This window comes from Planococcus citri, chromosome 5 (assembly GCF_950023065.1).
Source record: "Planococcus citri chromosome 5, ihPlaCitr1.1, whole genome shotgun sequence".
In the NCBI taxonomy this organism is placed as follows: domain Eukaryota; kingdom Metazoa; phylum Arthropoda; class Insecta; order Hemiptera; family Pseudococcidae; genus Planococcus; species Planococcus citri.
Window position 1 is genome coordinate 40,923,443 of NC_088681.1, and position 27,446 is coordinate 40,950,888.

A 27,446-nucleotide genomic window follows, 5' to 3' on the forward strand; every position below is an offset into this window, starting at 1 on the left:
AAAAAAGTTCACCGAGTTTTGAGCTAAACTATACTTACTACGTAGTACAATAACTGCGGCTTGGAAATTGATTTGTTAAACGAGAGTTAATTTTCGCAGATGATGTACGAAGTGGATGGCAAGAAAATTGATATTTTCGATGTGGCCAAGGCTGGTAGTAAGCTGGTTACGTTGGGAGGACAAATGGCGTTCGCTTGTAAAACATCTGATGCTTCTGATGCGATCAGTTTTACTACACCGGATTCGTATTTGGTAAGTTGTTTTAGAGTAAGTCGAAGAAAGAGTTTCTTCGCGAAATGTTGAGCGATTGGAAAGAAAATTGGCAACAATGTAATTCATTGAGAGAAAATTCTTAGATAAGTTGTTGTCCACTTTTAATTCCTCACAGAGATTGCCAGCTTGCTGAAAGTTGGAAGCTGAATGTTCCAAGTCAAAGATTGTAGTTTTTTTTCGGTTGAAAAGTAGCCGAGTTTTATTGTGAGGAGCTAAATCATTATATTGGAGAGGAGTGCCAAAAAAGAAGATTTTTACAAGAGATTTTGTGGGCAGTGAAAAGGACTCAAATAAGCAAAATTTTTTAAATTGATGAATGAATGTCAAATATAAGGATGTAATCTAGATTTTTAAAGCTCATAATGCCCCCCTCCTCATTTCTGATAAGAAAGAAATCCAGAAAACTGGAACGGAGCTTATGGAAAGGGTCTCAGAATGAGAAAAGTTGAAATCCTGATTCAGTATACCTACTTTAAAAAACAGGAATCATTTTCTGTTACATTGAATTTTTGATGAAATTAGGGACCCCCGTGAATGACCTCTAAGGTGGTTCTCATTTTACTTGTAGAAGGTTTTTTTTTGTATTTTTTTTCTAACCAACTGCTAAAATTGTTGATTTTTATTAGAAAAAAAAATCTCCAAAAATTTCAAATGACCCTACTTCGAGCGGTGCCAGAACCCCCCTCCCCCCTCCAGTTTTCCAAAATGAGGAACATAAAAAATGTAATTTTTTTGCTATTTCGCATCCTAATTCTGAAAATTTGTGCATTTTCATATAAAAATAACTCATCCAACCCACATGTTGAAAAAATATGAAACTTACTCTCGCCCATCTTACTCAAAAAATTAGAAAAATTTGAGAAACCATATTTTTTTATGTTTTTACATTCTAATCCTGGGATTTAATCCGCACATTTCTTAAAAAGAAAATGACCTATTTAATAATTTGAGCCCCCCCCATGATGAAAAAATGTTATCTTTTCGAACTTCGGGGGATTTTATGGATAGATACGTATAAAAGGGGCCACACAGGTAACGGTTTGGGAAACCTAAGAAAGAGTTTTCTGGAAAGGGAAGGTGCGTTATTTGTTATTTAGAGGAGTTTTGTCCAAACGAGACTGCTTTTCAAAAAAACTTTATAGACTGCAATATTTTGATTTTTTCAACTTTTGGCAGCCATTGTCAAAGAAAACCAATATTTTTGGACGAATTGGATTTCTTACCTGTAAGCAGCCCTGCCAGAAGGGGCGAGGGTTTGCGTTTTTCAGAGGGCACGGGTTTCTTGAAAAAAAAAGGCAATCGTAATTCTTGAAAATTAAAAACAAATTATTTTTAAAGAGAGTAGGTACCTATGCTGTATGCAATCGTTATTTTTGAAAACAAAAAACGCAAATTTTATTTTTTTTTAAAGTGCAACCTTTATTTTTGAAGAAAAAAAATTAAAATTTCATTCTTGAAGGGAAATGGAAACTTTATGGAACAAAAGCTGTTAAACTTTGACTTTCAAAAAAATTGAAACTTCAAAAGTGCAGGAAACTCTCCTTATTTGAGAAAATTCCTTTTTAAAAAACTTTTCTAGAAGAAACTCCTCTAATGAACTTTTTTTTTCAAAAACGAAATTATCAGTTTTTTTAGGAGGGGGAGGGAGGGGTATTTCCATTGGGGAAAACTTGTGGGAAAATCCTTTTTTTGTGTAAATAACTCATTTTCAACCTCAATTTTTGAAAAAAAAAAATTTGCTTTACAAGAAGAAGAGGAGCTGAAAAATTTTCAGGAGGCCCTCATTTTTTTGGTCCGGGGCCCACATTGACTCTCGATGACATTGGTAGTGATCCAAACATCTTAAATTGATTTGTTTGAATTATTGAAATATTGAAATATTGTATAAGAATTAGAAAAATCCCCACGCAAAATGATGTTAAATAATTTGCCTACCCAGTTTGCCGTAAATACGATTTGAAGTGCCTACTCGTGCAATTTTTTCGATACGTGGAAGATATTCTAAAAAGGAGATGATAATAATGCTTACACGGCGACTTTTGAATTTTTTTAATACCCTTTCTCTTACCATCCATCTCTCTCTTTTGTTCTTCTTCCTCTCAAAATAAATTTCAAGGCATAAATAGGTGTAATTTTTCCTAAAGTGCATTCTCTTCATGTTTAAGATTCATGTTTTGAGACTCCACGAAAATATGAGTGGGTGAAATTTTTAGATGTTTCTTATGAGAAAATAACTGTTGGCTGTTGGAGGGGGGGAGGGGGTTTAAATATTTCAAAAATACGACTTTTTTGTGTGATTTTTGTTTAATTTTTGTTAAATAGAGGAGGGGTGTTTTAAAAATGAAATTTTTTGCTTTTTTTTAAAAATTTCTAGTACCTAGTACCTACCTATTCAAAATTGTATTTTGTATGAGGAGAAGGAGAGGCGGATGATGGTGTGGAGTAGGAATGGTGGGTGGTATTTTCAACCCTAGCTCAACATTAATTTGGAAAATCTTCGCACAAATTATTGAATTAATGATTTTTTAAATTTGTAGCCACATCCAGATATCATAATTACCTACCTACTTAAATCGACTTTTTAGAAGGCACTCACGAAAGTGACTCTTCTTGGGTTGAAAAATTCAATCTAGCCCCTCCATTTTTTCAATTGCCTCGACTTTAACCTCGCGCCTCGGTCGTCACTTGTCAGTTGCAACTGTTACCTTAAAGCATTTTTTTCTGAAAAATATAATTTTTCAACAGATACTACCGGATTGGGAAGCCGCTCAAGCTGGATCCTTCGCTATAAAATTTCGTACCACTGAATCTCATGGATTATTGGTGTTCAGCAAAGCTTCAGGACCATCTTTTGTAATTAAAATTTTTCATTTTCTCCTTTTTTTTGAAACCTAAATACTTTCAAAGTTTCTAATTCACTTCAACCGATTACTTTTTCAGACTGATATATTCGCCATCGAGCTAATAGAAGGTCAAGTGTACTTGATTATGGATCTGGGTGCAGGCGCAGTCAAAGAACAAGTCGGTATTGGTAAAATGAACGATGGTCTGTGGCATTCGGTTCTTTTACATCGTGAAGGCAAAAATGGCAGAGTGGCCGTTGATGGTTTCGGTATCGAATTCTCGTTACCAGGTGAGCGTTACAATGTGTTAATGGAAATGCATTCGATGAAATTAAATAATTAAATATGCATCACGATTGAGTGAAATTTCGTATTAATGATTCCGCAAAATTCGAAGCCCATTTTACCTTGACTTATTTTCCAATATATGTACTTACGTATCCTTTGCAACTGTGATGTTCGCAGGTGATTCTCGGCAGTTGGATTTAGGCGTTGGGTTGTTCATCGGTGGAATACCTTGGCAGAAATTTCAATTGGATAAATTCCCAGTGTCTATTTGGTCTGTAGTTTTGAGACGTGGATTTGTCGGATGTATTCGAGAATTGATTTTGAACGAGGAACCGGTCGATGTTGTGAAATATGTTGAAGAACAAGATTTTGGTAAGTGTTTGTGTAAGATACCTATTTACTTTTTTCGTTCAAGTTTATTTCAATTCGAGCTGATGTTTGGAACGTTTTGCTTAAAAATATTGCTGTTTTTTTCAGTTTCTATTGAACCAGTTTGTCATACTAATGGGGAATCGTGCACTTCCAGTCCTTGTTTTAATAAGGGCGAATGTATCAATGGATGGAATAGATTTATATGCGATTGCTCTAAAACCGAATTCACTGGACCAACTTGCAGCAAAGGTGTGTAAATCTACGTTTCTTTGAGGAGAGAGAAAAAAATTTTCAAAAGTGAACTTATTTTGATGTATTTTTTCCGTACAGTTTCACCGATCATGTACTTCAATGGGTCTCAAAATATGCTCATTAAAATGCCTCCGAATACGAAGCATCAAATTGAAGATATTTTAATACGTTTCAAAACAGTTAAACCAAATGGTCTTCTGCTCGCTACTACACACAAGGACGGAGATACTTTGGAAATCGGTATCTTCGGTGGTAAAATTCGATTAATGGTCAAGATCAATAATCGAGAAAAAGTAAGCGTACTCGTCTAGTCTACTCGTATTTACGTATTTAATATCCAAAAAACCTCGTCTCTGAGAAGATTCTATCGGAAACACTCAATAATATTCCATTTTAGAAAAAGGAAATTACCAAGTAGAAAACAATTCAAAATTTCACTACGATTTATCAACTCTGTATACAATTTCATTGTCCTCCCACAAAATAAAACGAGATTCGAAACATTACAAATGGTATACAAATGTCATGTCACGTCATTATATCCAAACAAGAATACGTATAGGTAGTCGTCAATATATGCGGTCGTTTGGGATAAAGGGTCTGTGAACCGAGAATAGATGAATTACCATTCGACCGAGAAGGTCGATGTTTTCAATGTAGTTTCCCTTTCATCAATAGTAGAAAATAAAATGAAAAGGTTCGTTCAATAAGTATTCTTTCTTTGCTGCTTGGTTAGTTTCGATTGACGATAGGATACCTACCTAAAAAAATGTATACTTTTTTGTATCTGATTGTTTCTCATTTTCGAGCTGAAATTTATAATATTGCGTTGTTTTACAGGCGATTGTGAATGCTGATCAATTAAATGATAATAAATGGCATGCTGTGAGGTACTTGAGATATGGAGCTTTTATTTTAGTTCAAGTTGATACCAGAAATTCTATAAAAGGTGAAATAATTCTTAAATATTTTTCATCTTTTGTAATAGATACTTTTTTAGAGTTACTTATATTGAATTTTTCTGTAGCGGAAAATGTCTTTCCCGAGTTCGATACAATGAACGTTAATCATATCCACATCGGAGGTTACGTTGAAGTAGCTGACGAAAATCTTCCATTAATTAGTGCCAGACTTACGAAGTTCGTCGGTGCTATGCAACAATTAACGTTCAACGAAGTTGACTATATCGAGGCTTCCAGAGTGTCTTATTTGCACGAAGGTAGATAAAGTTGCATTCTCTTTACGTTGTAGGAATATTGAACCATTTTTTGGTATTTCAGATATTGGTATATTTTTGAAATATTTTAAAATACCTACTTATTTTTACTCGAGAAATTTATGACAAAAATGAAGGATTATATTGAAATTTTTCTGAATTATTATTTTTAATTTACAGATGATACAACGATGCCAAAAATTTACTCAAATGCTCAATACACCAAAGAAGAAAATCTGCAAAATTTGCATCGTGCATTTACCATCCTATCGAAAAATACTTACGTTGGTTTATCTCCGTTCAAAGCTTTCTCCTCAATCCACATATACTTCCAGTTCAAAACCAAAGAACCAAACGGTTTGATTATCTTCAGCGGCGGCAAGAAATCGGATTATTTAGCCGTCGAATTGGCCAGCGGTCATATTTACGTGTTCTTCCAAATGAAATCCGAATTGATTAAGATTAAAGATGGTGCTAAGAGTAGTTTCAGCGACAATAGATGGCATACTGTTACAATTAAGCAACCTACTCGTAAAATTTATACTTTACAAGTCGACGATATTATTGTAGCTGCGATGCGACGTCACGATGTCGACGAAAGCTTACAATTAGCTGGAATTTTGTACATAGGCAAGTTGGATTAATGTTTAATTTATTTCTATTCGATTTCATTCGTTTAATGGTGTACCTACGTTGTATAGGTGGTATCCCTAGTGATGTTAGGAGCGCAGATTCTAAACCTTTAAGATCGAAGCACGGATTTCAAGGGTGTTTAGCTAATTTACATTTGAATGAAGATTCGCCCGATCTCGTGCAAGATGCTTTGTTACCTAGTACCTTAATCGTATCTGGTTGCGAAGGCGGATCTGGTAAAAGATGCAACCATAATACTTGTGATAATAGAGGAATTTGCGTTCAGCAATGGAATAATCAAATATGTGATTGCTCGATGACCTCGTTTGCCGGAAAAACTTGCTCTCAAGGTTGAATTTTAATCCTTTATTTTCACCATCATTTGTGCATGGCGGGTTGTTTCGTAATTTATATTGTTTTCTTATTCATGCAGAATCCATATCTTACGAGTTTGGACCTGGTAAAGGTCTAATTACTTATACGTTCCCTGAAGACAGAAGACCTGAAATGAAAACAGACGTTTTAGCTCTTGGATTTATTACAGATAAAGATGACGCTGTTTTATTTCGTGTAGATAGTGGCACATCGCAAGATTATTTAGAATTAGAAATAGTACGTATCTTGGCAGATATATTTTCGAATATTTATTCTATGTATATAGACTTCATAAAAATACCAATTAATCGACATTTGTGATTCTAGGTTGAAGGAAATATTTTTATGGTTTATAATATGGGTACCCAAGACCAACCTATTGGAGAAATTGGTACCAAAGTCAACGACAATACATATCATATTATTAGGTTTACTCGTAATGGTGCAAATTCTACTCTACAGCTAGACGATTTCAATACTCAGACTATTTATCCAGGAGGTAATAATTTTTACGCTTGAGAATGATAAATTACCTATCAAAATCTACCTAAATACCTACTTACTCATTTTATCTTATTCCACAGGCCATCAGTTATCAGTATTCAATAATCAAGCTACGATTCAACTTGGTGGTAAATGGAACAGATTGAAACAACGAATAGAACGCCATTTCGGAGGTATCATATCCGGTTTAGAGTTCAATGGATTGAGGATATTAGACTTGGCGAGTGAGAAGGATCGAAGAACTGAAATTCGTGGCGATGTTACGAGAGTATCGATGATAAAGAATCGTGTCATATCCGAACCGCCAATGCAATATCAACAAATGCAACCGGTACCTACCTATTTTATTTTGATTTAAAGTACTATCCGTGTAAGCGTACGATGAATTTAATCCTAAAATTTTCATTTTTAGACTCCTACGTCTGATTCTCCCCAAGTAACTGACGAATTAATATTTTCTGGCGCTGGGTCCGGTTGTAATTATGATGACGAAGATCATTGTAAAGTTGCTGTTCAAGTAGATAAAGGTATGCATACCTATATATCAAATACTACAACATGATTCACTTACCTGTAAAGATTATTTTGGTACCTATCTGATTCAACACTTACCTATAATTTCAGATGATCTAATCACTCCTGTCTACGTTGCTCCGTCACATCACCCTTTCACACCTGTAAAACCGATCATAACGCAAGAATCTAATAAACCACCCTGCGACGACGAAGACTGCGTCGAAGGATCCGGCTACGAACCGGAACCACCTCCTGAGCAACCTGAAATAAGTACCGAAGACGAAGCTACGAAATATTCGGCAACCCAAGCCACCGAATTAGAAACAGATTCGAACAGCTCAGCAACGATATCGCAATTCACCCCGCATTCGAATATAACCAACGTTCCAGTCGGTAAGTTAATAATGGTGACTGTGCTTGAAAGTGTGCATTTTTTTGTTGGCGTTCGATGTAATGTATTGGTGTGCTTTTTACAGTAACAATTGTTAGCGTTGGAATAGTGCCTGTGCCTAATGATACGTCATTAAATAATATAGTACTTCATCTATTTAACACCACTAATGAAGTCGTTAAAAATTTAGAACATAAATTGAAGAAATTAGAAAATACCACCCTTACAACGGTCACAGAACCGTACACAACGACCAGCACAGTCACAACGCCAGCTACCTACCCGACAACTACGCTAACATCGACGACCGAATTAAACACAACGGTCAGCGATCTCAGGACTACCATCGCCTTTGCAACCACAACCACACCGAAACGGCGTCCTACTCCGGTTGATCCACCAGTGAGAGGTAATAAACCCCATGAGGCAAACGCTGCCATCACTATAATCATTATTTGCGCTATTTTAATTGTGATAATCGTCATTACCATTCTGGTTCTGTTGTTTAATCGTCGAACCGAAACCAATTACAAAATCGAAAGTCATAAAAGTTTCAATAATACTCAAAGTCAAAATGAGCGAAAACCTTTATCTGTTTTATTACCTAAAGAAAGTCATTCGAATATGCAATCGAATCTTTTAACGCCGCCGTCTTCGAATTACAATAATAACCTCAGAATGGGTGCCAAAGTTAAGAAAAGACAAGACGTTAAAGAATGGTACGTGTAAAATTCGCTATATTCGACATTTTATTCGTTGCTGTGATTTGTGTACGTCTTTGAGTCGTCTTCGTATCGTCTTTATCGATCGATGTTTTCTATTTAAAAAAATCCGTGTATTATATCATGTACCTACCTATACTTATAGAATAAGAGTTATTGTAAGATTATTGTATCATACGTTGTATTTTTTCATTTTGAAACGAGATTCGTTCGTTTCTTAAATAGCAATCTTTTTGCATTTTTGGAAATGCTTCGATGCATTTATTTATTGTATTATGTACCTAACTACCTATCTATGTTTTTGTACGAGGAAACATTTTTCGTATTTTTGTGTCAACGTTCGTGTAGGTCGATTTTTATGTTTTCATTTTCATCTTATCATGACAAATTTTCGAAGCTTCCTAAAGTTATTTATTTACGAAATAATAATCGTTGATTTGTTTTGAACGATTTTCCATAGCTTCGATAATTTTTGAGGTTACTACCTATAGTTATTGTTATTATCTATGATAGTTTTGCCTTTATAGTTTTGGTCTTATGAACTTGGACAGGGAATGTGTTGACGACTTGACGTATTACGAGTATTATGATCGATTGATTTTTTTTTTTTTGTTCAACTTCAAATAATTGTAGTAATTTAAAATTCGAAAAAATATCATTCTAAATCCTATCAGTTCAGTTTAGTCAGGCGTCATGCCAATATTCCATCTTTCTACAATAGGTACCTTATAATCATTTTTTGATTCTGACTCGGAAGTTGAAGCTTGAAGCTTGATGAAGCATACCTATTCCAAGTTGAAATAAATGAATGACTAAATGAGTGTTGATGTTGAAGTTATTATTGAAGAGAAAGCCCCAAAAATATTCTAAATTTTCATGAAAAACCTTCAAAGATCGTAATAATTAGTAAAATAATGCTGATTTTGTATCTTTTTTTGCATTCTCAGCATTTTTTATTCTTATCATCTTTTTATCTTATCAAAAAAAAGTTTATTCAACTCAATATCACTCGCATACGCGACGTACAAAGCCAATAAAAAAAAAATTTCGTTTTCCGCGAAATTTTTCATTTTTTTTTCAAGCTTGTCGCTCGCGTTGTTTTCCAATTGATTAGAAATTAATTAATTAATTTTCACTGTTTTAATTGATTATTTGATCGAATTCTGTAGATTGTTGTGCGCGTTATGGTTCCCAAACCAACCCATTGTATTTATACACGTTTCTTAGTTCAGGTGAGTGATTGTATAGTTTGATTGAAAGTTCATTACCACATATCATTAATTTTACGAATTTTGCTATTTTTATATCGGTTTTTATACTTATAAGAATAATTTGTGAACCAGCTATGTCAGCCTTAGCACAAAACTACAGTTTTATATCGTTTTATATGTATATTTTCACATTTACTTTAAACTGCCCATAATGGAAACACTAAGTATACAATAGGACGTCTTGGAAAATTACATCGTAATGGTTTAATAACCATTATTGACCTATATGTAGGGGTGTTTCCATTCAATCGCTTGATTTTTTTTCTCAACATATCCATTTATTCTAAATTTTATTATACAAGTAATATTACGAAGCCTTTCCGTCCATAAAACTCTAACGACGTTGTTTATTTTGCATTTCTCTGAATCGATATAACTCATCACAAAAGTATAATTGCATATCCATTTTGATTTACGAATTATTTTTATCGTCAATTATCCGTTTAAATAGGGCAATATTTTGTTGAAAGCTTGTATCTAGAAATAGCTTACTTATAGGGGAAATTTTTTAGAGTATTGTTGAATGTTGAAACAAAAAATAACATCATCGACAATACATGTGATTTTTAAAAGAATCTGTATTCTATGTAAAAATATTGTACATTTTGTAATTACCTACTTACGTGTACATTCCGAGTCCTTTTTTTTCCTAATTAATAACTACCGATAATAAATAATGGATAAAGTTAACATTTTAAGCAATACGTTTCGCTGTTGTTTATACGATATTTTTTTTTAAAAAACAAAAAACACTACGCATTTGTTATTTTCCACGATTGATTATTCATATTAACGTGAAAATTAAGTCGTGAATAGGAATCCTTTATGAAGAAAAATGTCGCGTTCTGATTACGTATAGGTAGGTATTAAAGTACGAAAAGTACATTAACGTATTTTTCAAACTGAGTTAAGAAACTGGTGAAAATTTGAGTGACGAAAGTGAGAATGAACTGAGAAAAGTCGAGTGTCATAAAATCGGTGAAACTATTCAAAGAAGCCATCGGATTGATATTCATCTTACTCGGTATTGATTCGATTGCATCCATGATATCGGTGACTGTTTTCGTAGGCACACATTCGACACATTCGACGACCGTTTCGACGACATTTTCCATCATTTTACTCGGCGCTGTTTCCAAAGTTTCAATTATTTTGGTCGGCGTTACTTCCAATAATTTGGAAGGAGTTACTTCCAACGGGTTTAAATTCGCGAACATTTTCACTCAATTGTAAAGCACTGTACGACTGGTTTGGTATGAGTGTGAACTCGGTCTTTTATAGTTTCAAAATTTGAACTAGCGTGTAAAATATGATCGTATAGATAGGGTAATGTTTCGTTCGACAATCGGCGCCTAGATTATCGGTAGATTGTGTTGAAAGATTACGAATTTGAATGATGAATTTATTGTCTATGTACGAGTATGTGGTTAAAATGGATATACGTAAACTATTTCGGTTTCTTGTGGGTCAATCGTCTCTTATATACGTTGATATTCGGTTACTTTTTTTTCCATTTTCTATCATGTACTTGATTTATTGCGGTTTTATTCGAATCATTTTATACATTACCTCGCGTACCTATTCGATGATTATCGCGAATATTCACTAATTTTTCTAGTATTCCAATACCTACTCTTATTTATTCATTCATTCGTACTTTTTCGCGTTAACTTACTCAATGTTCCTAATGTCTAAAAACGTTGCACTTCCGCGTCATTTCTTTTTCTTCCATCACTTTCAATGGTACTAAGTATACCTAGTCTAAAGAATCATTTTCATTTCTAAAAGTCCTCTGTATCGCTTCTCAAATTACTATCTACCTATTTGAAATGAAATCAGCTTATGTGCCATTTTACGTGCCTTTATACATAATACTATTGAAAACGAGAGAGTTTTGTGCAATAAAAAAAAAAAAAAGATTTTGTTAACGAGGAAAAAATAATGTTAATATGTACAACTTTTAATTCATTCTATAGTCGTTGTGAATTAATTATTAAGGTATTACGTTGTTCGTATGTATGTAAGTTGTTAGTCATATGTAATTGTTGTAAACTGTTTTTTTTTTTTTTTTTTTTTTTTTTTGTTTAGTGATACGTTTTTACAATACATGTTAATACTGATGATGTGAGTTTATGATTGAAGGGGTTGGTTCTTTTGTATGATGAAACATGATTGATCTTATTGATGAATGTCATCTCCTCCCTCTCCAGCTTTGTGCTTATGGATTTTTTCGAAAATATTTCCAGCAAAGATTGTACTTTTAGTATGGGAAATAATTATGCTGATAGCAACCTTGGCGTGACAACAAACTTCCAATGATCTCTATTTTTGAATAAATAATTCAAGTAGGTACCTATTTGTACGAGCCAAGTTATTCCACGTTCTTCACCTTGTCACCTGCATGCTCTCAATTGCGATCTCTCTTCTGCTTGGTGTTAAATCATCAAAAATAAAGCAGTTTAGCGTTAATTAGTACTTTAACCTAACACCAATTGGAATTAATAATTTTTAAAAAACTCACTCGTTTTCACATTTTACTAGTTATTTTCGTTGTTTATTTGGTGCGCGTTGCTAAATTGATAATTTTTATATTGCATACTTCAACTTGTCGCCTTATGTTTAGTGCTCGAGTGTTAATTACTGTCGAGGATAGGATAGTAGCGTGTTCTCTCAGTGTGTGGTTTGATTATCGTAGATGTGAATCATTTTCTGAAAAGTGCTGAGTATAGTGAGATGATGTTGGAGTGTAAAAATTATGTCTTTTATATCCGATTTAGTGGTGTACTTATTCGTGAGTAAAATTTTAATAGTTGTATCGAACGAAAACGATTTAAATTCCAAAATTTGTAATAATAGTGAAAATTTTCTCAAAACCCAGTTTTTGAATGGAACTGAAGAAGATGTGCGAAAATTGTGAGTACAAGACGTTGCCTATTTATCTGATTCATTGGTATAGGTAATTGATACTCTCACCTAACGTTTATTTTGAGGTATTTCGTGTTATTCTTTTAGAACCCTGTATCAATCCTCAGTTGAGATCCTAGAAGCAGATAATTTTACTAGATTCAAAAACAGCTTGATCCATTTGTATGTATGGTTTTGATTTTGACTACCATAGTTGAACTTATGATGATTGAGTTGAAATTGATTATGATTAATATGGGGATCGGTTGTTTTTCTAGACATCTAGTCGAACTGTACAATTTGAAATTTATTGAAAAAAATGCATTTAACCAATTATCGCGTTTACAATCTCTGTAAGTATGATTTTGTGTAATTTTTTGGTACCTACTTGTGGAGAACCAAATTGTTTGATGAGGTTTTGATTTGATAAGGTATTTATCCAGAGTACCGAAGTTAGATTCGTTATCTTTGGATATTCTAGAAAATGATTTAGTTGGATTGAAATATTTGTAAGTACCTATCATGTTTTTTATTCCCCTTTTTAATCGTGGACAATATAGAATGGATATTTTTATGTAAAATTAGACATGTGGTTCTTACTGGAATTAGAAATGTGCCAAGGTTACGACGAATCTTGGAACCAATTATGGAAATTGTGTGAGTACCTACTCAAGTAGATATAGATATTTAGACCTGTTTATAATTTTTGATCGAAAATTGCTCTACAAGGGAACCTTTTCAGCTCGCTTTTTCCAATTTGAACAAAACCAAGCCAGATCGAACGGGCACCATAACCAAAATTTCATGTACTCGAGATAATTTTTAGATTTTTGGCAAATTTTTAAGAATTTAGGAAACTTATTTTAAGATTAATTTTCAAACTTTTTCCTGAAATATAAATATTTGCGGGCGGACTGAACCAGTGTGTGAATAATTCCTCCAATTCAACTCTCACACATCAACAGCCACTGGTTTCAGACCATCTGGAGCCTCCAGCAATTTTTGAATTTTCTTCAAAATTTCAAATCGCTCTGGATCGAGCCAAAAATGAACTTTAGAACTTATATTAACTTTGGTTGATGCTTATTGGGCACCCTGTCTGTCGTTTTAGGTGGCTACTGGTGATTTTTTGGCCAATTTGTAAATTCTACATACAAATAGTGAAATAAGTCAAATTTTCAAAGAAAGTATGTAACGAGCAGTTTTCCCTGCAAGATATTGTCTGGTGTGTCTGAAATTTTTTTTTTTTTTTTTGGGTGTTTATAATTACAAGATTATTACACCCGTAAGGGGGGGGGGGGGTTAGATTTGGTTTGTGAGGTTGATGTTTTTTATTAATTTAAATTTGATATTTTTGGAGCCTCCAGCGAGTTTTCAAATTCTTCCATGAAATTTCAAATCGCTTTGGAGGGGCCAAAAATGAACTTTGGCTCCTGAAATTTTGGTTATGTGGGCTTTTAAGGCACGCTATTTCAATCAAGCTTGGTTTCGTTTCAATGAAAGAATGCTGGTGCAAAATGTCCCCTTGCTGGATAAAATAATAGACTCGTGTTCGTAAATTTTTGTTCATTTTTTTGTTTTCAAAATAGTGATTTTGAAAGGAATTCTATCCAGATTATCAAAAAAAATCAAGTAGTGGTGAGAGCCAATCAAGTGTAAGTTTTTGAATTACCTTCTTAGATAGACTACTGCATTGCTTAGTGAAGATTTGTTAGGTCACTGACTTTTTTGACACACGAATTCTTTTGTACAGAATTTTCGACTACAATCAGATAACAACAGTGGAATCTTGGGCTTTTAACGGATCAGAAATATCAAAAATGTAATTTAATTACAATTTTCTACTCTTTGTGTGGCAGGTTTTATGATCATGCAGTTCGAGTTGAAACGTCTGCATTTTTTTTCCAGAAGCTTGAAAGGAAACATGAAATTGAGCGTTTTGTCAGAACACGCGTTCGATGGAATAAAAAGCTTGAGAATTTTGTGAGTGGGTACTAGGATTAGATATTTGATATTTGCAATTTTTTCCCCATTTCATTCATTATAATTATACTCATTGATGCTTAGTTACGAAAAGTTTTTCGAATAATTGGTTTGTTTAGAGACTTATCAGAGACTTCAATATCTAACGTGCCAACAAACGGATTGAAAGATTTAGAAACTTTAATTATTCAACGTACTTATTCTTTGAAAACGATACCATCGATATATGATTTTCATGTGAGTGTATTCACGTAATCTTGAACTTACCTGTCAACCTTTTTTCTTTCCCAAACTTAACTCGAAGTTTTGGATTCTGCCTTGAAAAAGATGATTTTTTATGATCTACAAACCCTTCCCTTCCCCCCGCCCCCCCAAAAAAAAACAGTAATGAAAAAATTTGAATTATGTATTAAGTATTTACCCTACTTGAAAATACGCTGAAAACTTTTTAAACATTGCAAAAATTGGATCAGAACTCAAATTTAAAATACTTATTGTTGAAGTACTCTTTTTACTTACAGTAAAATTTTAAGAGTCGAATGAAAATTTTGAAAATTTCATGAAAAATGAAAAAATATAATTATGAAGACTGTTTGAAGAATCAAAATTGTTGAAAATATGTTTCCGAGAAGAAGTAGTGGGGGAGGAGGAAAAACCATGAAATTCAAATCTTAAGCATGGGTGAGGATCCTCAAAAATACACATAGGATTTTAAAAATCTACAATTTAGGCTTGAAAATTACACTTCGAGTGGTTTTTTATTCTTGTCCATCGTTTATAACTTTTAAAAAACTTTTACGAATCTTCATAATTTTTTTGTAAATTCTTGTACATTTTTTTATCATTTAAGGTGTATTTTTAAAATTTCTTATTCTTCATTTTTTCATGTTTTATTATCAATTTTAGAGAATTTTTCCAAATTTCGAAAATTTTTGTGGAATTTAGTCATTTTAAAACTCAGTTTTTTTTATCATTTTCTTCACATTATTCCCAATTTGAACAATTATTTTCCAGTGTTATCAATTTTTTTAAAAATTTCTTCATTTTAGATTTATTTTTTGCTATTTTTCTGAACTTTTTTTTTGAAATTGGAACAGTGTTTTCATCTGATTTTTACGAACAATGAATTGTTTTCAAAATACTTGATACCAATGATATGTACCATTTTCTATCGTATAATCTGTGATGTTTTGTATGGTTTTCGTAACATTTTATCAAGTTTCATTCTGTTTCGTCATTTTCATGCTGACGATTTTAGAATCAAAAATGGGCTTTCAACAGAATTAATAATTCAGTTTTGAAAACAATTTTCTCCAAAAATTTCAATATTATTATCTATTATTTTTTTTAATAATGATGCGTAGTTTTCAATTTCATCTCATTTTTAAAACATTTTTCATGTACAAATAATTAATATAAACAAACAGCATTTATCACAGTTTTTTTTTTATAAATTCCTATAGAATTTAAAAGAAGCTGATTTAACATTTTCGTTCCACTGTTGCGCTTTCCATTTACCAAGACGTCATAATCCAGAAAAATACGCTCTTCATAAAGTAAGCTAAACCAGCTAGGTAGGTACCTTCTTGTACCTTTGTTCCTCTTCTGGCTCTTGTTGCGCTTTATGGACAAGCATTTTCATACACATTTTACGCTATCGTAGGCTTATGTAGAAAAAATGAAAAAAACATGCCCTGAATTTTCGTCAGCTCCATCGGCAGCTTTTAGTCTTTCTAAAGAAGGTGCTCAAGACGGTACCTCCGAAGATGAGGAATGGCACGGTCGAAGAAAACGTCAAGTTTTCATCAGGACTCTTCTTACTGAACCTAGCAATAAGACCATGGTTGCATTCTGCGGAAACTTTTCATTGAGGTAAAAATGTGAACGAAAAAATATCATTTACAAATTTACTCGAGAAAAAGAGTAACAGGTAAATTAATGAATACCTACAGTAACGCATTTATTCTTCTACAGAGAAGATTTGGTCAAATGTGGTCCTGAGCCAAACGCATTCAACCCTTGCGAAGACATAATGGGTTACAAATGGCTCAGATATAGCGTTTGGTTCGTTGTATTGACCGGATTATGCGGCAATATTTGCGTATTAATGGTGATCCTAGGCAAACATGCTGAGCTGACAGTGCAGAATTTGCTAATATGCAATTTAGCCTTTTCGGATTTATGTATGGCTTTCTTTTTGCTGATGTTGGCTGTTGAGGATTTGATCTCGGAAGGGGTATATTTTAATTACGCTTACGATTGGCAACGAGGTAATTCAAACAATATTAATGTTGATATTCTCGAAACAAATAATCCTGAGTCAGCATATTTTCAGGTGTGGGATGTAAAGTAGCCGGATTCGTGAGCATATTCTCGAGCCAGTTGTCCATCTTTATTCTGACTCTCGTAACGGTAGAAAGATGGTTCACTATTAAAAGAGCCTTGTACACGAATCGACTAACAATTCGTAAAACAGCTGTGATTATATTTTTTGGATGGTCGAATGCCTTGCTTATGGCTTCTTTGCCATTGTTTGGAATCTCCAGCTATTCAGCTGCTAGGTAAAAGTGCAAGATTTTTCTATATTTTTGAGGCATTGTATGACCGTCCAGATAGTTTTTGAATTTGATTTAACATTACAGTTTATGTTTACCGATGAGAATCGAGACAGGTGTCGATACAGCTTACGTCCTATTCCTGCTACTCACAAGTTTTGCGGCCTTTGTGACAATCTGCGTTTGTTATTATCAAATTTACTTCTCGTTGAGTTACGAAACACGTCATAAAGATGGAGAATACGTGTTGGCTCGTAAAATGACCATTTTGGTGGCTACAGATTTCCTGTGCTGGGCACCGATTACGTTTTTTGCTCTGACCGCTGTTGTGGGATTCCCTTTGATTGATATCACAAACTCGAAGATCTTATTGGTGTTTTTTTATCCGCTCAATTCGTGCGCTAATCCGTTCCTGTATGCTATTTTGACGACGAATTTTAAACGCGATTTGGTGTATTTGTTGTCGAAGTAAGTACTAAAGTGAATTTTCTAGAGGGTTATGGAGAGAGTTGAGGTCTATCAAATGCTGTTTGATTCGAGATAAGGATGGAAGTGGAAGAACGATCGAGATGGACTTCTATTTTTTTATTCAAAATTTTGGGGTCCATCTTACACTATGCTTTTCTCTCTTCAGGCCTTGTTCCAGTATTTGACCAAAATTTCAAAAAAATTGAAAATTCAACTTCAAATTTCGACTTGTTGTCATGTGAAAGCGTCTCCTTGGTCCTTTGAATGTCAACAAAATCAACCCTAAAAATTAGACCAATTTGTTCGTGTGAAGTTGAAGGAGATCGACAGAAAGCCAGCTAATAATGTATATTTTTTAAAAATCTAATCCAGTTAAGAACGAAATTGCTCCTTCCAGTTTTACAATTGGCAAGTCTACGTACACGTCTGTGATGCTAGTTGCCTTGTGGGTAAAAAAAGGCATTAAACATATTCAGCTGATCAAGGCTTATCTGCAATAAACCAAGAAAAATGATCAAATTCGTGTGAAATGTGGCGAAATTCAGTGCAAATCACAAAATACCTAACTAAAACATTAAAACTTGAAATCATTTCAAATTTCGAAAAAAATGAAGAAATTTTTGTAAAATTTATGAAAATTGGCCATGGCTAAAAAATTGAAATATATTGAAATGATTTTTAAAGAAATAAAAAAAAATATAAGTAGGTACCTAATTAAATTCGTTGAAAAATTATCAAAATCTCACAAAAATCACATAAAAATATTGTTGTAAAAACATGTTTTAAAAGTACAAAAATGAATCAAAAGCATTAAAACCTGTAAAAATTACCAAAAACCGATGAAATTTTTTTAAAAATTAAAAAATTCTATAAAAAGTGCATAAAACTTGAAAACACGTTAAAAATTACAAAAATTCTGAAGTATCATTAATATCTTGAAAAATAAGTGAAAAAAGATTTTTCATCAAAATTCTCAAACAAATCACACAGAATGTCGTCAAAACACGTTCAAAATGCATAAAAATAGTTTAAAAAACTTTTGAAATTACCTGTTAAAAATTTTCTACTAAAAATTGATGAAATTCTATGAAAATTTGAAAAAATGCTAAAAAAAAATTCAGTGAAATGGCAAATGTAAGCAATAATTAGAACATTTAAAAAGCATTTCAGCAAAACTTTGCAACATTTGCATAAACATTTGTAATACTTAACATGTTGAAAATGACATAAAAATACTGAAAAAAAGTTGAAAAATCAATAAAAATTATAAAAAATATTTTTCACAAACGTTGCAAAACTGTTTCTTGTGTTCTTTTTAGGTTTTTAAAAATTATTTAAAAAATGATGAAATGGAGAGGTGAGGGAAATGTGAACTTCATGAAATTTTGAATTCAAAATCTTGATTTTTCCATTTTTTTTTTCTCCATAATTTTTTTAATTCTGAGGGGTCTGATCTCTTTCTCTATAAATAAATATACAAAGTTGCTCTTGATATCACTTCTTACTTCGGTGTCTCTTACAGGATTGGAATTTGTAGAAAAGCTGCACGTAAATACAAATTAATTTATTACCATCCAAAAGACAACTCGGAGCATCCAATTCCTCGGCCACTTACATCTCACACTTCATTGTAGAATCAATTCGAAAAAAAATACATAAACTACGTAAAAGGTAAGAAACTCACAACTCGTACGATTTATTTAGAAAAAAAAAACAAACAAACAAACGAAACAAAATTGAAAATACTCGATATAAAAGTAACACAAAATAGTAAAAATATCTAGTTACGAATTATGACAGTAAAATCAAAATTACCTATTTACGTAAAAGCATCAAAGAAGGATGTCAAGGGAAGCCTACTATAAGAATAGATACGATTTATCCAACCGTGTAATATAAAATACCTACTCAGATAGGTAGTTATCGTATAGGCATATAAAACCCATCGATTATTCTAGTATTCAAATTACCTGTACATGAATTTCGATACGAATGGAATGCTAAAATAGGTATAAGATATAGAAAGTAGGTAGATATTAATGATGTTTCCCAAAAACAAAAGATAATCTTCGAAAATTTTCTATACAATACGAGGAAATAGGAAACAGAAAATAATTACTAAATTTTTGATTTATACGAAGATCACAATGATAGAAACTTAGATGAGTATTACTTCAGCCAACAAAATGCGTCTAATTAAACACCAATTCTCTTTTGCAAACGGGGCATTTATCACAAGTTTGTAAACATTGTCGAAGGCAATCCGTATGGAATATGTGATGACAAGGTGTAATACGCGCTAATTGCATATCAGTCAAACATACGGCGCAGACATCTTCGAATTCGTCCAATTCTTTCTTAGTGGCGTATCGAAAAGGCGATATGATAGCTTTTTCGCGACTCAACACTCTCAAACTGCCATCGTTGAGTTTCTTGTAGGTCAAATACACGTTTAAGTAAAGGGCAATCATGGCCCCTCGGTAAAGTCCTCTGTAGAATAGAACAGCTGCAAATCCGCAGGATAGCATTTGTCCTGTGATGCTGAGCAGCACCGGAGCCCAGAGTGTTTCCAGGTTCTCCAAGCGTTGTATTTGGAAATACGATAAAATACTCGGGAACGTATCGGCGAACATTTTCTCCGTGGCTAGGTAATAAATGGCGGTAAAAAAGGTGAAATATACGGTGGGCTGGTAGTAATGTAAACGTTGCTCTAGACAGAGTACGAATAGCATGAATACTAATGTTATGACGAATGTGACAGCTTTGGTAACTTCCAGAACGATCTTGGTTGCTGACATGGCCAAATGCTTGATGGTGGAATGGCTGGCAACGTTGATGTAAGGCGACCAGTTACTTTTTTCTAGCATTTGCTTCATGTACGAGAAACAATAGCTGATCACGTTATAGAACATCAACGAATACAAAGCTGTGATATTTTGATCTGATAGCAGGACTTTTTCGCAGATTGTGAAGAAGACTATCTGTAAGAATATGGGAGAATATACATATTTACATAGATTAGTTTAAAATTCTATAATTAGCTGGTATCCTATACCTACAATTTAAAATAGAGATACTCTCTCGATATTTTATTAATAATTTTTTTATGATTATTATTTATTGAGTAATTAAAAATAGTTTACCTGATTTATTGTAACTGAAATATTGCTGAGTTTCAAGAATTCTTGTTCAACCTTATCTACGTATGACATGAATGATTCAAAAATATACTTGATCTCGTTCAATTTATCCTTTATGAATCCTGCAAGAAAAATAATAATTTAGATGTAATTAGATACTTCGTACCAACTTCAATTGTTTTTTTTTTCACTTTTTCAATCTTATAAGTAGGTACCTATTCTAGCTGTTTTATTTTTATTTTTTGGTTTTTTTCGGAAAGTAGATCCTACCTATATGAACTTGTTTTTTTTCTCTTCAAAATAGGTATCAGAAAATACCTATCCCATTTTTTTGATATTTTAGCAAAATGTCATGGTCATGTTATTTAATCTTATTTCGTCGAGTTCTTTTTAAAAACAAGATCCATTGGTCAAAAGTACCCAGTACAAATATGATCTAAATAAATCCTGAACTGTTTATCCCTCCCCCACCAGCTTCTTACAAAACAAAAAATAAATAAAGTAGGTAATTACTAATTAGTAGTTTTCTATGGCTCGTTCGCGAACGATTAGACTATTTTATATTTATAAATCATCAAACTATGTGTTTTATGTTTTTTCTCAATTCAAGTACGATTAGGTAGGTACGTGAGTTAATTAGGAATGAGTCAGAAAATCGCATTTCATGAATTGTTCGTGAACGAATAAAGTATACGAGTAAACTAAACTTTGAATGAATCTTTGGAAGTTTGGACAAAGAGGTTCTTTTCAAAGTACTAGATACAACTTACAAAGATATTGACGACATTCGTTCACTTCATTTGTTGTTTTTATTAATTTTTTTGTACATCGTTCGTGAACGAATTTTTCAGAGAATTTGTTCGCGAACGATTGGACTATATTTTTTAATTTATCATTGAACGACTGAATTGAATTTCAAATGATTCTTTGAACGAAACATTTTTTTTCAAAAAATAGATAGAGTTGTATGATGTTATCAAGTTTACGTTTAGTTTATTTTATGCGATTTGTTGTTTTTCTTTCTGTAAATCGTTCGTGAACGAGTTTTCTAGAGAAATCGTTCGCGAATGATTGTATCAATATTTTTCAGTTAATTATTGGGCGATTTGTCTTTTCCCTCCTTTTTTTTGTGGTATGATATGAGCTTACCAACAGCCACTGAATCATAGATTTTTCATGAATCGTACGCGATCGATTGAACTGAATTTTGAAAGATTCACAATCTGAATAGTGACTGGTTAATTTATCAGATTCGTTCATGATTTGATTTAATAAAAATTTTTGTGAACGAATTTTTCAAAGAAATCGTTTGCGAACAAGTCACTTATACGAACCAATTTGTTCGCGAATGATTCACCAAAAATTATTCAATTCGTTCGTGAATGATTCACCTAAAATTGAGTGAATGAATCGATTTGTTCGCGAATGAGTCACTTAAACGAATCAATTCGTTCGCGAATGATTCATCAAAATTTGAGTAAATGAATCGATTCGTTTGCGAACGAGTCACTTATACGAATCAATTCGTTCGCGAATGATTCATCAAAAACTGAGTAAATGAATCAATTCGTTTGCGAACGAGTCACTTATACGAATCAACTCGTTCGCGAATGATTCATCAAAAATTGAGTAAATGAATCGATTCGTTTGCGAACGAGTCACTTATACGAATCAATTCGTTCGCGAATGATTCATCAAAAATTGAGTAAATGAATCAATTCATTTGCGAACGAGTCACTTATACGAATCAATTCGTTCGCGAATGATTCAGTACCTATTGATCAACTCGTTCGCGAATGATTCACCTAAAAATCAGATTTTTATTTGAAGAAAAGTCGGTCTTCTCACGCTAAATGCGTGAGTTTTTTTTTCTTTGCAAATCGTTCGTGTTTGTGAACGAGTTTTTCAAAAAAAAAACCGTTCGCGAACGAATTGATCATATTTTTGATTAACAATTGAATCATGATTTATGACTATGAATTGATTATGAATCGCTGATCCGTCTTTCGTGGATCGTTCGTGAACAAATTTTCCGAAAGAATCGTTCGCGAACGATAGGATTATACTTTTTGATCGATTATTGAATCATGCACTCTATAAGTATTTCGTTGACCCATCATGAATTGATTACGAATCACTGACTCGCTTTTCATGAATCGTTCGTGAACGACTGAATTGAATTTTCAAAGAGTCTGTAAATGAGATAGGGGATAGGACTAACAAGATTGAAGATTTGCTCATTCTGCGATTTTTGGTAGATCGTTCGTGAACGATTTGATTATATTTTTCGATGAATCATGTTTGGATTTTTTCAATGCACCATAGGTTAATGAATCAAAATTAGGTATATTTTTATGTGAATTGTAGGTAAACAGTCGAATTAAAGTTCAAATGAACTTCTAGACGATGGATGCGATCTATATTCATATTCGATGGGGTCATTAATTCAAACTATGATACGTTTTTGTGTAAATTTTTTGTGAACGAATTTTTCAAACAAAAAAAATTGCGTTGGATTAGGTAGGCATATTTTTTATTAATTATTGAGTAATGACTAATGAGTCAGAGTGATGAATGCATCCTTTCACAATCTTACCATGAATCTCGTGAATCATTCAATTCAAGTTCAAGTAAACTTCATTTTAACGATGGGCTCTTTTTCAAAATTCATTTCAATTTTCAGATTGTGATTTTTTAATGAATTTTTAATCTGTTTTCTGTTCTTGTTGTTGTTGTTGTTGTTGTTGTTGTTTTTTTTTTAACGAATCGTTCGTGAACGAGTTTTCTAAAGAATCATTCGTGAACGATTGAGTTGAATTTATTAATGAATCGTTCAGTGATAGGTTTTTTTCGGGGAATCGCAAGACTTATTATAATGGGTCATTCCGTGTTAATTCGACCAAAAAAAGCAATTTTGAAGAAACCCGCAATCGTTTGGTTTCAGCACCCTCAGAGGGTGGGGGGATGGGGGGGGGGTCAATTATTTTCACATTGTCTCGAAGTACTCAACTTTAGCAGCGCATACCTCCAAAGCTATGATACTTTGATCAAAACTTATTTCACAGTTGAAAGGGACATTGCATTTTAAACTTCACAAGTATTTTGGCATTTTCAAAAGTTGAAACTTCACAAGTATTTTGACATTTTCAAAAGTTGAAAGTTGAATTTTCAAATTAAAAGTTCAAATTTCAAAATGACCCTGTAAGCGTAAGTTACCACTTGAAATTCTGAAAAAATTTCCATAGATGTACCTACCTTTTGATGCTTTTTGAAGTATTCAATTTTCGAGAATAGATCTTTTAATGAGAGGGGAGCACCCCTCCCCCAAATTTGGGCAAAACTTTCAAAAAAAAATGTGGAGCATGTGATATATCGAATTGTATGTTTTTGGTGACGCTGAACACGAATATGACGTAAGATTTTTTATTGGACCCCATCCATGGCCCCCAGCACCTCCCCAAACTGGGTAAAAGTCGAAAAATGGTTTCATTGGTGCGACACATGAAATAGTATGTTTTTGATATCGCTGAACACGAATATAGCCTAGTTGGTTTTTCAAATTGACCTCGCCCATGGGTCCCCAGAACCTCCCCAAATGAGTGAAAGTCCAAAAAATTTGTTGGGGGCCGCGCCGTGGACGGGGTCCAATCAAAAATCTCACGTCATATTCGTGTTCAGCGTCATCAAAAGCATACAATTCAATATATCACATGCTCCAAGATATTTTTTGAAAGTTTTGCCCAAATTTGGGGGAGGGGGTGCTCCTCTTCCATTAAAAGATCTCATCTCGAAAAATGAATATTTCAAAAAAACATCAAAAGGTACATCTATGGAATTTTTTTAGGAATTTTAAATAGCCACCATACACTTACAGAGCCATTTTGAAATTTGAGCTTTCAACTTCTGATTTCAAAATACATGAAAAGTTCAAAATTCAATGCCCCTTCGAACTGCGAAATCAGTTTTGATCAAAGTTTCCTTATTCATTTTACAGTACAGAGGGAATTATTGAAGTATTACTATTATTAGAATGACTCGAACTAAAGGTGATCGAAATAAATTCGTTCTTTGAATTATGCCGGAGGCAAGTAATATGTATAGGACGTGCTTTCAAAATACATTCTAGTGATTCTCAGGCTGAAAATCAATATTTCTTCCCCTTATCGTGATTCATTAATAGACGTATTTTCCCAAATATACATTAATGACCGAATCTTATCCACTTTGCGAGATTTTTTAGAACAAATTTTTCGTAAAATTAGCCTACCTACCTATACCTTATACCAAATTTACGATTACATCGTAGCCTATACCTATACCTACTAATCAACTATCCAGACCCATCTCCAATCAATCTTACGTAAACTTATTCGCGATAATTCCCCTCCCGCTGCATTCTCTCAGTTCCACTTACTTTTAACGTGACCAATTTTCTCATCCAAATCGTACTTGATAGTTTTATAATAGAATATCAACAACGTAGTCGTACACAGTAATCCGTACACCGATAAGATCCAAATACCAAACGGACTTGCCAAGCCGGTCAACAAAGTGATAAACAATGAAACTGTAACAACACAAACAAACAAAACAGTCAAAATACCAGATGAGGATCAATTTTACGTAGAACATTTTCATCGCCATTATGCAAAAAGAAAACAAGCCAGGGGAGGTACTCAACTTACCCAAATACACGTTGATGTTGTTCTGACTCGACGATGACGACGACGATAAATGAACAGGCGAATGAAATGAAAAATCCTTGCTACCGGATCTGTGACGAAATTTAGATTTCGAGCGGAATAACATCAACATGATGAACCCTGTAAATAAAAATATAGGCCAAATTAATTTTATTACTACGCGACTCGTGAACTTTTCTATGATGATCTAAGAGCGTAACTATATAGAGAGATTCCACGAATCATCTCTATTTATTTTGAATGAAAATCTGTTTTCTAGTAACGAACGACGACATACACATATCACAAGTACGTAATTACGTTTTGTGTATGTTATTGTCGAAATTAAAAATGAAAAAAAAAACGTCGAAAGGTCCTATAAAGAGATGAAGGGGACGGGGGACAAGTTAAATTGTTGTTTTCGAGTGAATAACCATCATTGGACGTTGGGTAGGTAGGTAGGTAGGTAGGTACCTACTAAAACATTAGTTTATTGCAATCGACTGCGATGAAATTTGTTGCCAGATACAGCACGAGTTGACGTGTATGGCGAATTTCCAAAACTTACCGTAAAACCACGTGCTTTTAGTCGAGATATCTTTTGTCTCGCGACCCAACGAGCATTTATTACTAGTACGAGGTTAATGAATCGTTACGCTAAATGTGGATTATCGCGATGTCTGGCCAGCCATGATTTTGCACCGAGTTTCCACGAATTCGCACCATACGGCATACGGAAGTACCACGCTTTAAAAACGATATAGGCAAAAGCGTTCACAGATCATAGAACTCATTAGACAGGCTGAACTTTCAACGAATTAAATTTACGATCGAATTTATTCACCGGAATCGATTTTAATGGCGTTTTTTTTTCTGTTTTATTTTTTCAGGTATGAATTTATCTTGTCACACGAAATAACGCACTCGCGAATAAGTATAGGTACTTTTAACTGAAGCTTTATTACACGGTTTATTTTTCCACAAGTTATACAGTTTAAGGTAGGTATGTAAGTATAGGATGGGTATCTGTAAATGATTAATCAAAACCACACAACGTCATTGAAAAGCTTATCGAATAGATTCGCATTTACCTGGCAGATAACAAAAGCACACTGACATGAGAATGGAAAATTTAACAGGTACTATCGAAAAAAGATACACACTTTGGTATATTGTGAGAAGTCGAAGATACGAATACGTGACTTAACGCGCGAAATAAACTACACTTGATGCATGCAACTTCGTGTAAAAATGATAATTGCCAAAGTATCTAGAATGTTTATAATTTTTCGCAAAAAGCAAATCTTCCGTCTTCGCGTTTGCGTATTAACTCTCGAGAGAAAAATTAAAAATATCTCGAATTAGTAATACGTATAGATTGTAAATTTTTATGTGTATTTACGTAGAGGTTTAAGAACATAGGAAGGAAGGAAGGAAGGAAAGATGCTGTGTAGTTACAGTCGGGCCTTCTCATATACGAGGTGTTTATTGGCCCGTGGTTTTGTTTTCATTCTGCGAAGAATGAGCAAATTTGTATCGCCCTGTTTTGCAAAATTGTACGTAATATGTAGCATGTGAGAGCAAACTGCTGACCGGAAGTTGTTATTATGTGTGTGAGTGTGAGGGTTTTTCATAGAAATGTAAATAAAACGAGGTATTTCATCAGTGAACAGCGAGCTGAGTATCTATGGATGTTCGACTAAAATTGGATCTGATCTGAGTGAGTGTGGAGGTGTAGAAGGCCTATTAATGACTTTATTTTGGAGCTAGTGATCTTCGTGATCGCGTGGAAAATTATATTTTTATAGTGTCGTCGTCGAGTCGGAATTCGTCATCGGTGGGTTAGAATTTTTTCTGCGAAATGATGCAAAACAATCGAAAGTTGATGAAAAGGTGATGAAAATTCGCAAGTTGGTATGTGTGGGTAGTTGTAGAAATATATGAATGAATTGGTACAAGAACGCTTCAGTTTCTTTCAAAAATTTTCAAAAAAAGGACTTTAAAGTACCTAGTTTTTTTTCAAGTATAGGTACATGGTAGTAGGTAAGTACTAAGTAC

The 27,446-nt window shown here is 33.4% G+C and overlaps 3 protein-coding genes across 5 annotated transcripts in view; 2 read left to right on the top strand and 1 right to left on the bottom strand.

The window, feature by feature from the left end:
• Nucleotides 1-11,776, top strand: part of Nrx-1 (Neurexin 1) — a 154,469-nt gene extending 142,693 nt beyond the window's left edge. Inside the window, exons 7-22 of one of the 2 annotated variants that reach the window (XM_065368954.1) lie at nucleotides 100-252; nucleotides 3,019-3,126; nucleotides 3,214-3,406; nucleotides 3,582-3,776; nucleotides 3,882-4,025; nucleotides 4,107-4,321; nucleotides 4,869-4,977; nucleotides 5,056-5,247; nucleotides 5,425-5,874; nucleotides 5,946-6,227; nucleotides 6,311-6,489; nucleotides 6,580-6,751; nucleotides 6,837-7,087; nucleotides 7,169-7,283; nucleotides 7,381-7,665; nucleotides 7,749-11,776. In XM_065368954.1, coding sequence (XP_065225026.1) covers nucleotides 100-252; nucleotides 3,019-3,126; nucleotides 3,214-3,406; nucleotides 3,582-3,776; nucleotides 3,882-4,025; nucleotides 4,107-4,321; nucleotides 4,869-4,977; nucleotides 5,056-5,247; nucleotides 5,425-5,874; nucleotides 5,946-6,227; nucleotides 6,311-6,489; nucleotides 6,580-6,751; nucleotides 6,837-7,087; nucleotides 7,169-7,283; nucleotides 7,381-7,665; nucleotides 7,749-8,392 — 3,687 coding nt within the window. In that variant the 3' untranslated portion in view covers nucleotides 8,393-11,776. The remainder of the gene's footprint in view (nucleotides 1-99; nucleotides 253-3,018; nucleotides 3,127-3,213; nucleotides 3,407-3,581; nucleotides 3,777-3,881; nucleotides 4,026-4,106; nucleotides 4,322-4,868; nucleotides 4,978-5,055; nucleotides 5,248-5,424; nucleotides 5,875-5,945; nucleotides 6,228-6,310; nucleotides 6,490-6,579; nucleotides 6,752-6,836; nucleotides 7,088-7,168; nucleotides 7,284-7,380; nucleotides 7,666-7,748) is intronic. The other variant, XM_065368955.1, reaches the window with a different exon arrangement.
• A 498-nt stretch (nucleotides 11,777-12,274) lies between these two features.
• On the top strand, nucleotides 12,275-19,632 carry Lgr1 (Leucine-rich repeat-containing G protein-coupled receptor 1). Its single transcript, XM_065368956.1, has 15 exons — nucleotides 12,275-12,569; nucleotides 12,669-12,743; nucleotides 12,839-12,913; nucleotides 12,992-13,069; nucleotides 13,146-13,217; nucleotides 14,150-14,215; nucleotides 14,314-14,382; nucleotides 14,469-14,543; nucleotides 14,663-14,780; nucleotides 16,007-16,099; nucleotides 16,207-16,415; nucleotides 16,518-16,813; nucleotides 16,879-17,104; nucleotides 17,186-17,566; nucleotides 19,089-19,632. The coding sequence occupies exons 1-15, from the start codon at nucleotides 12,412-12,414 to the stop codon at nucleotides 19,198-19,200; spliced, it is 2,103 nt and encodes a 700-aa protein (XP_065225028.1). The 5' UTR covers nucleotides 12,275-12,411; the 3' UTR covers nucleotides 19,201-19,632.
• Nucleotides 19,232-26,704, bottom strand: LOC135848881 (RING finger protein 145 homolog). Of its 2 annotated transcripts, none has more exons than XM_065368957.1 (5): nucleotides 26,480-26,704; nucleotides 25,392-25,529; nucleotides 25,121-25,273; nucleotides 20,710-20,828; nucleotides 19,232-20,547 (listed from the first exon to the last, which is right to left on the bottom strand). In XM_065368957.1, the coding sequence occupies exons 1-5, from the start codon at nucleotides 26,505-26,507 to the stop codon at nucleotides 19,759-19,761; spliced, it is 1,227 nt and encodes a 408-aa protein (XP_065225029.1). In that variant the 5' UTR covers nucleotides 26,508-26,704; the 3' UTR covers nucleotides 19,232-19,758. The 2 variants fall into 2 exon arrangements, with proteins under 2 accessions (XP_065225029.1, XP_065225031.1); XM_065368959.1 differs by lacking the exon at nucleotides 26,480-26,704 and adding an exon at nucleotides 25,957-26,458.
• Between the last annotated feature and the right edge of the window lie 742 nt (nucleotides 26,705-27,446).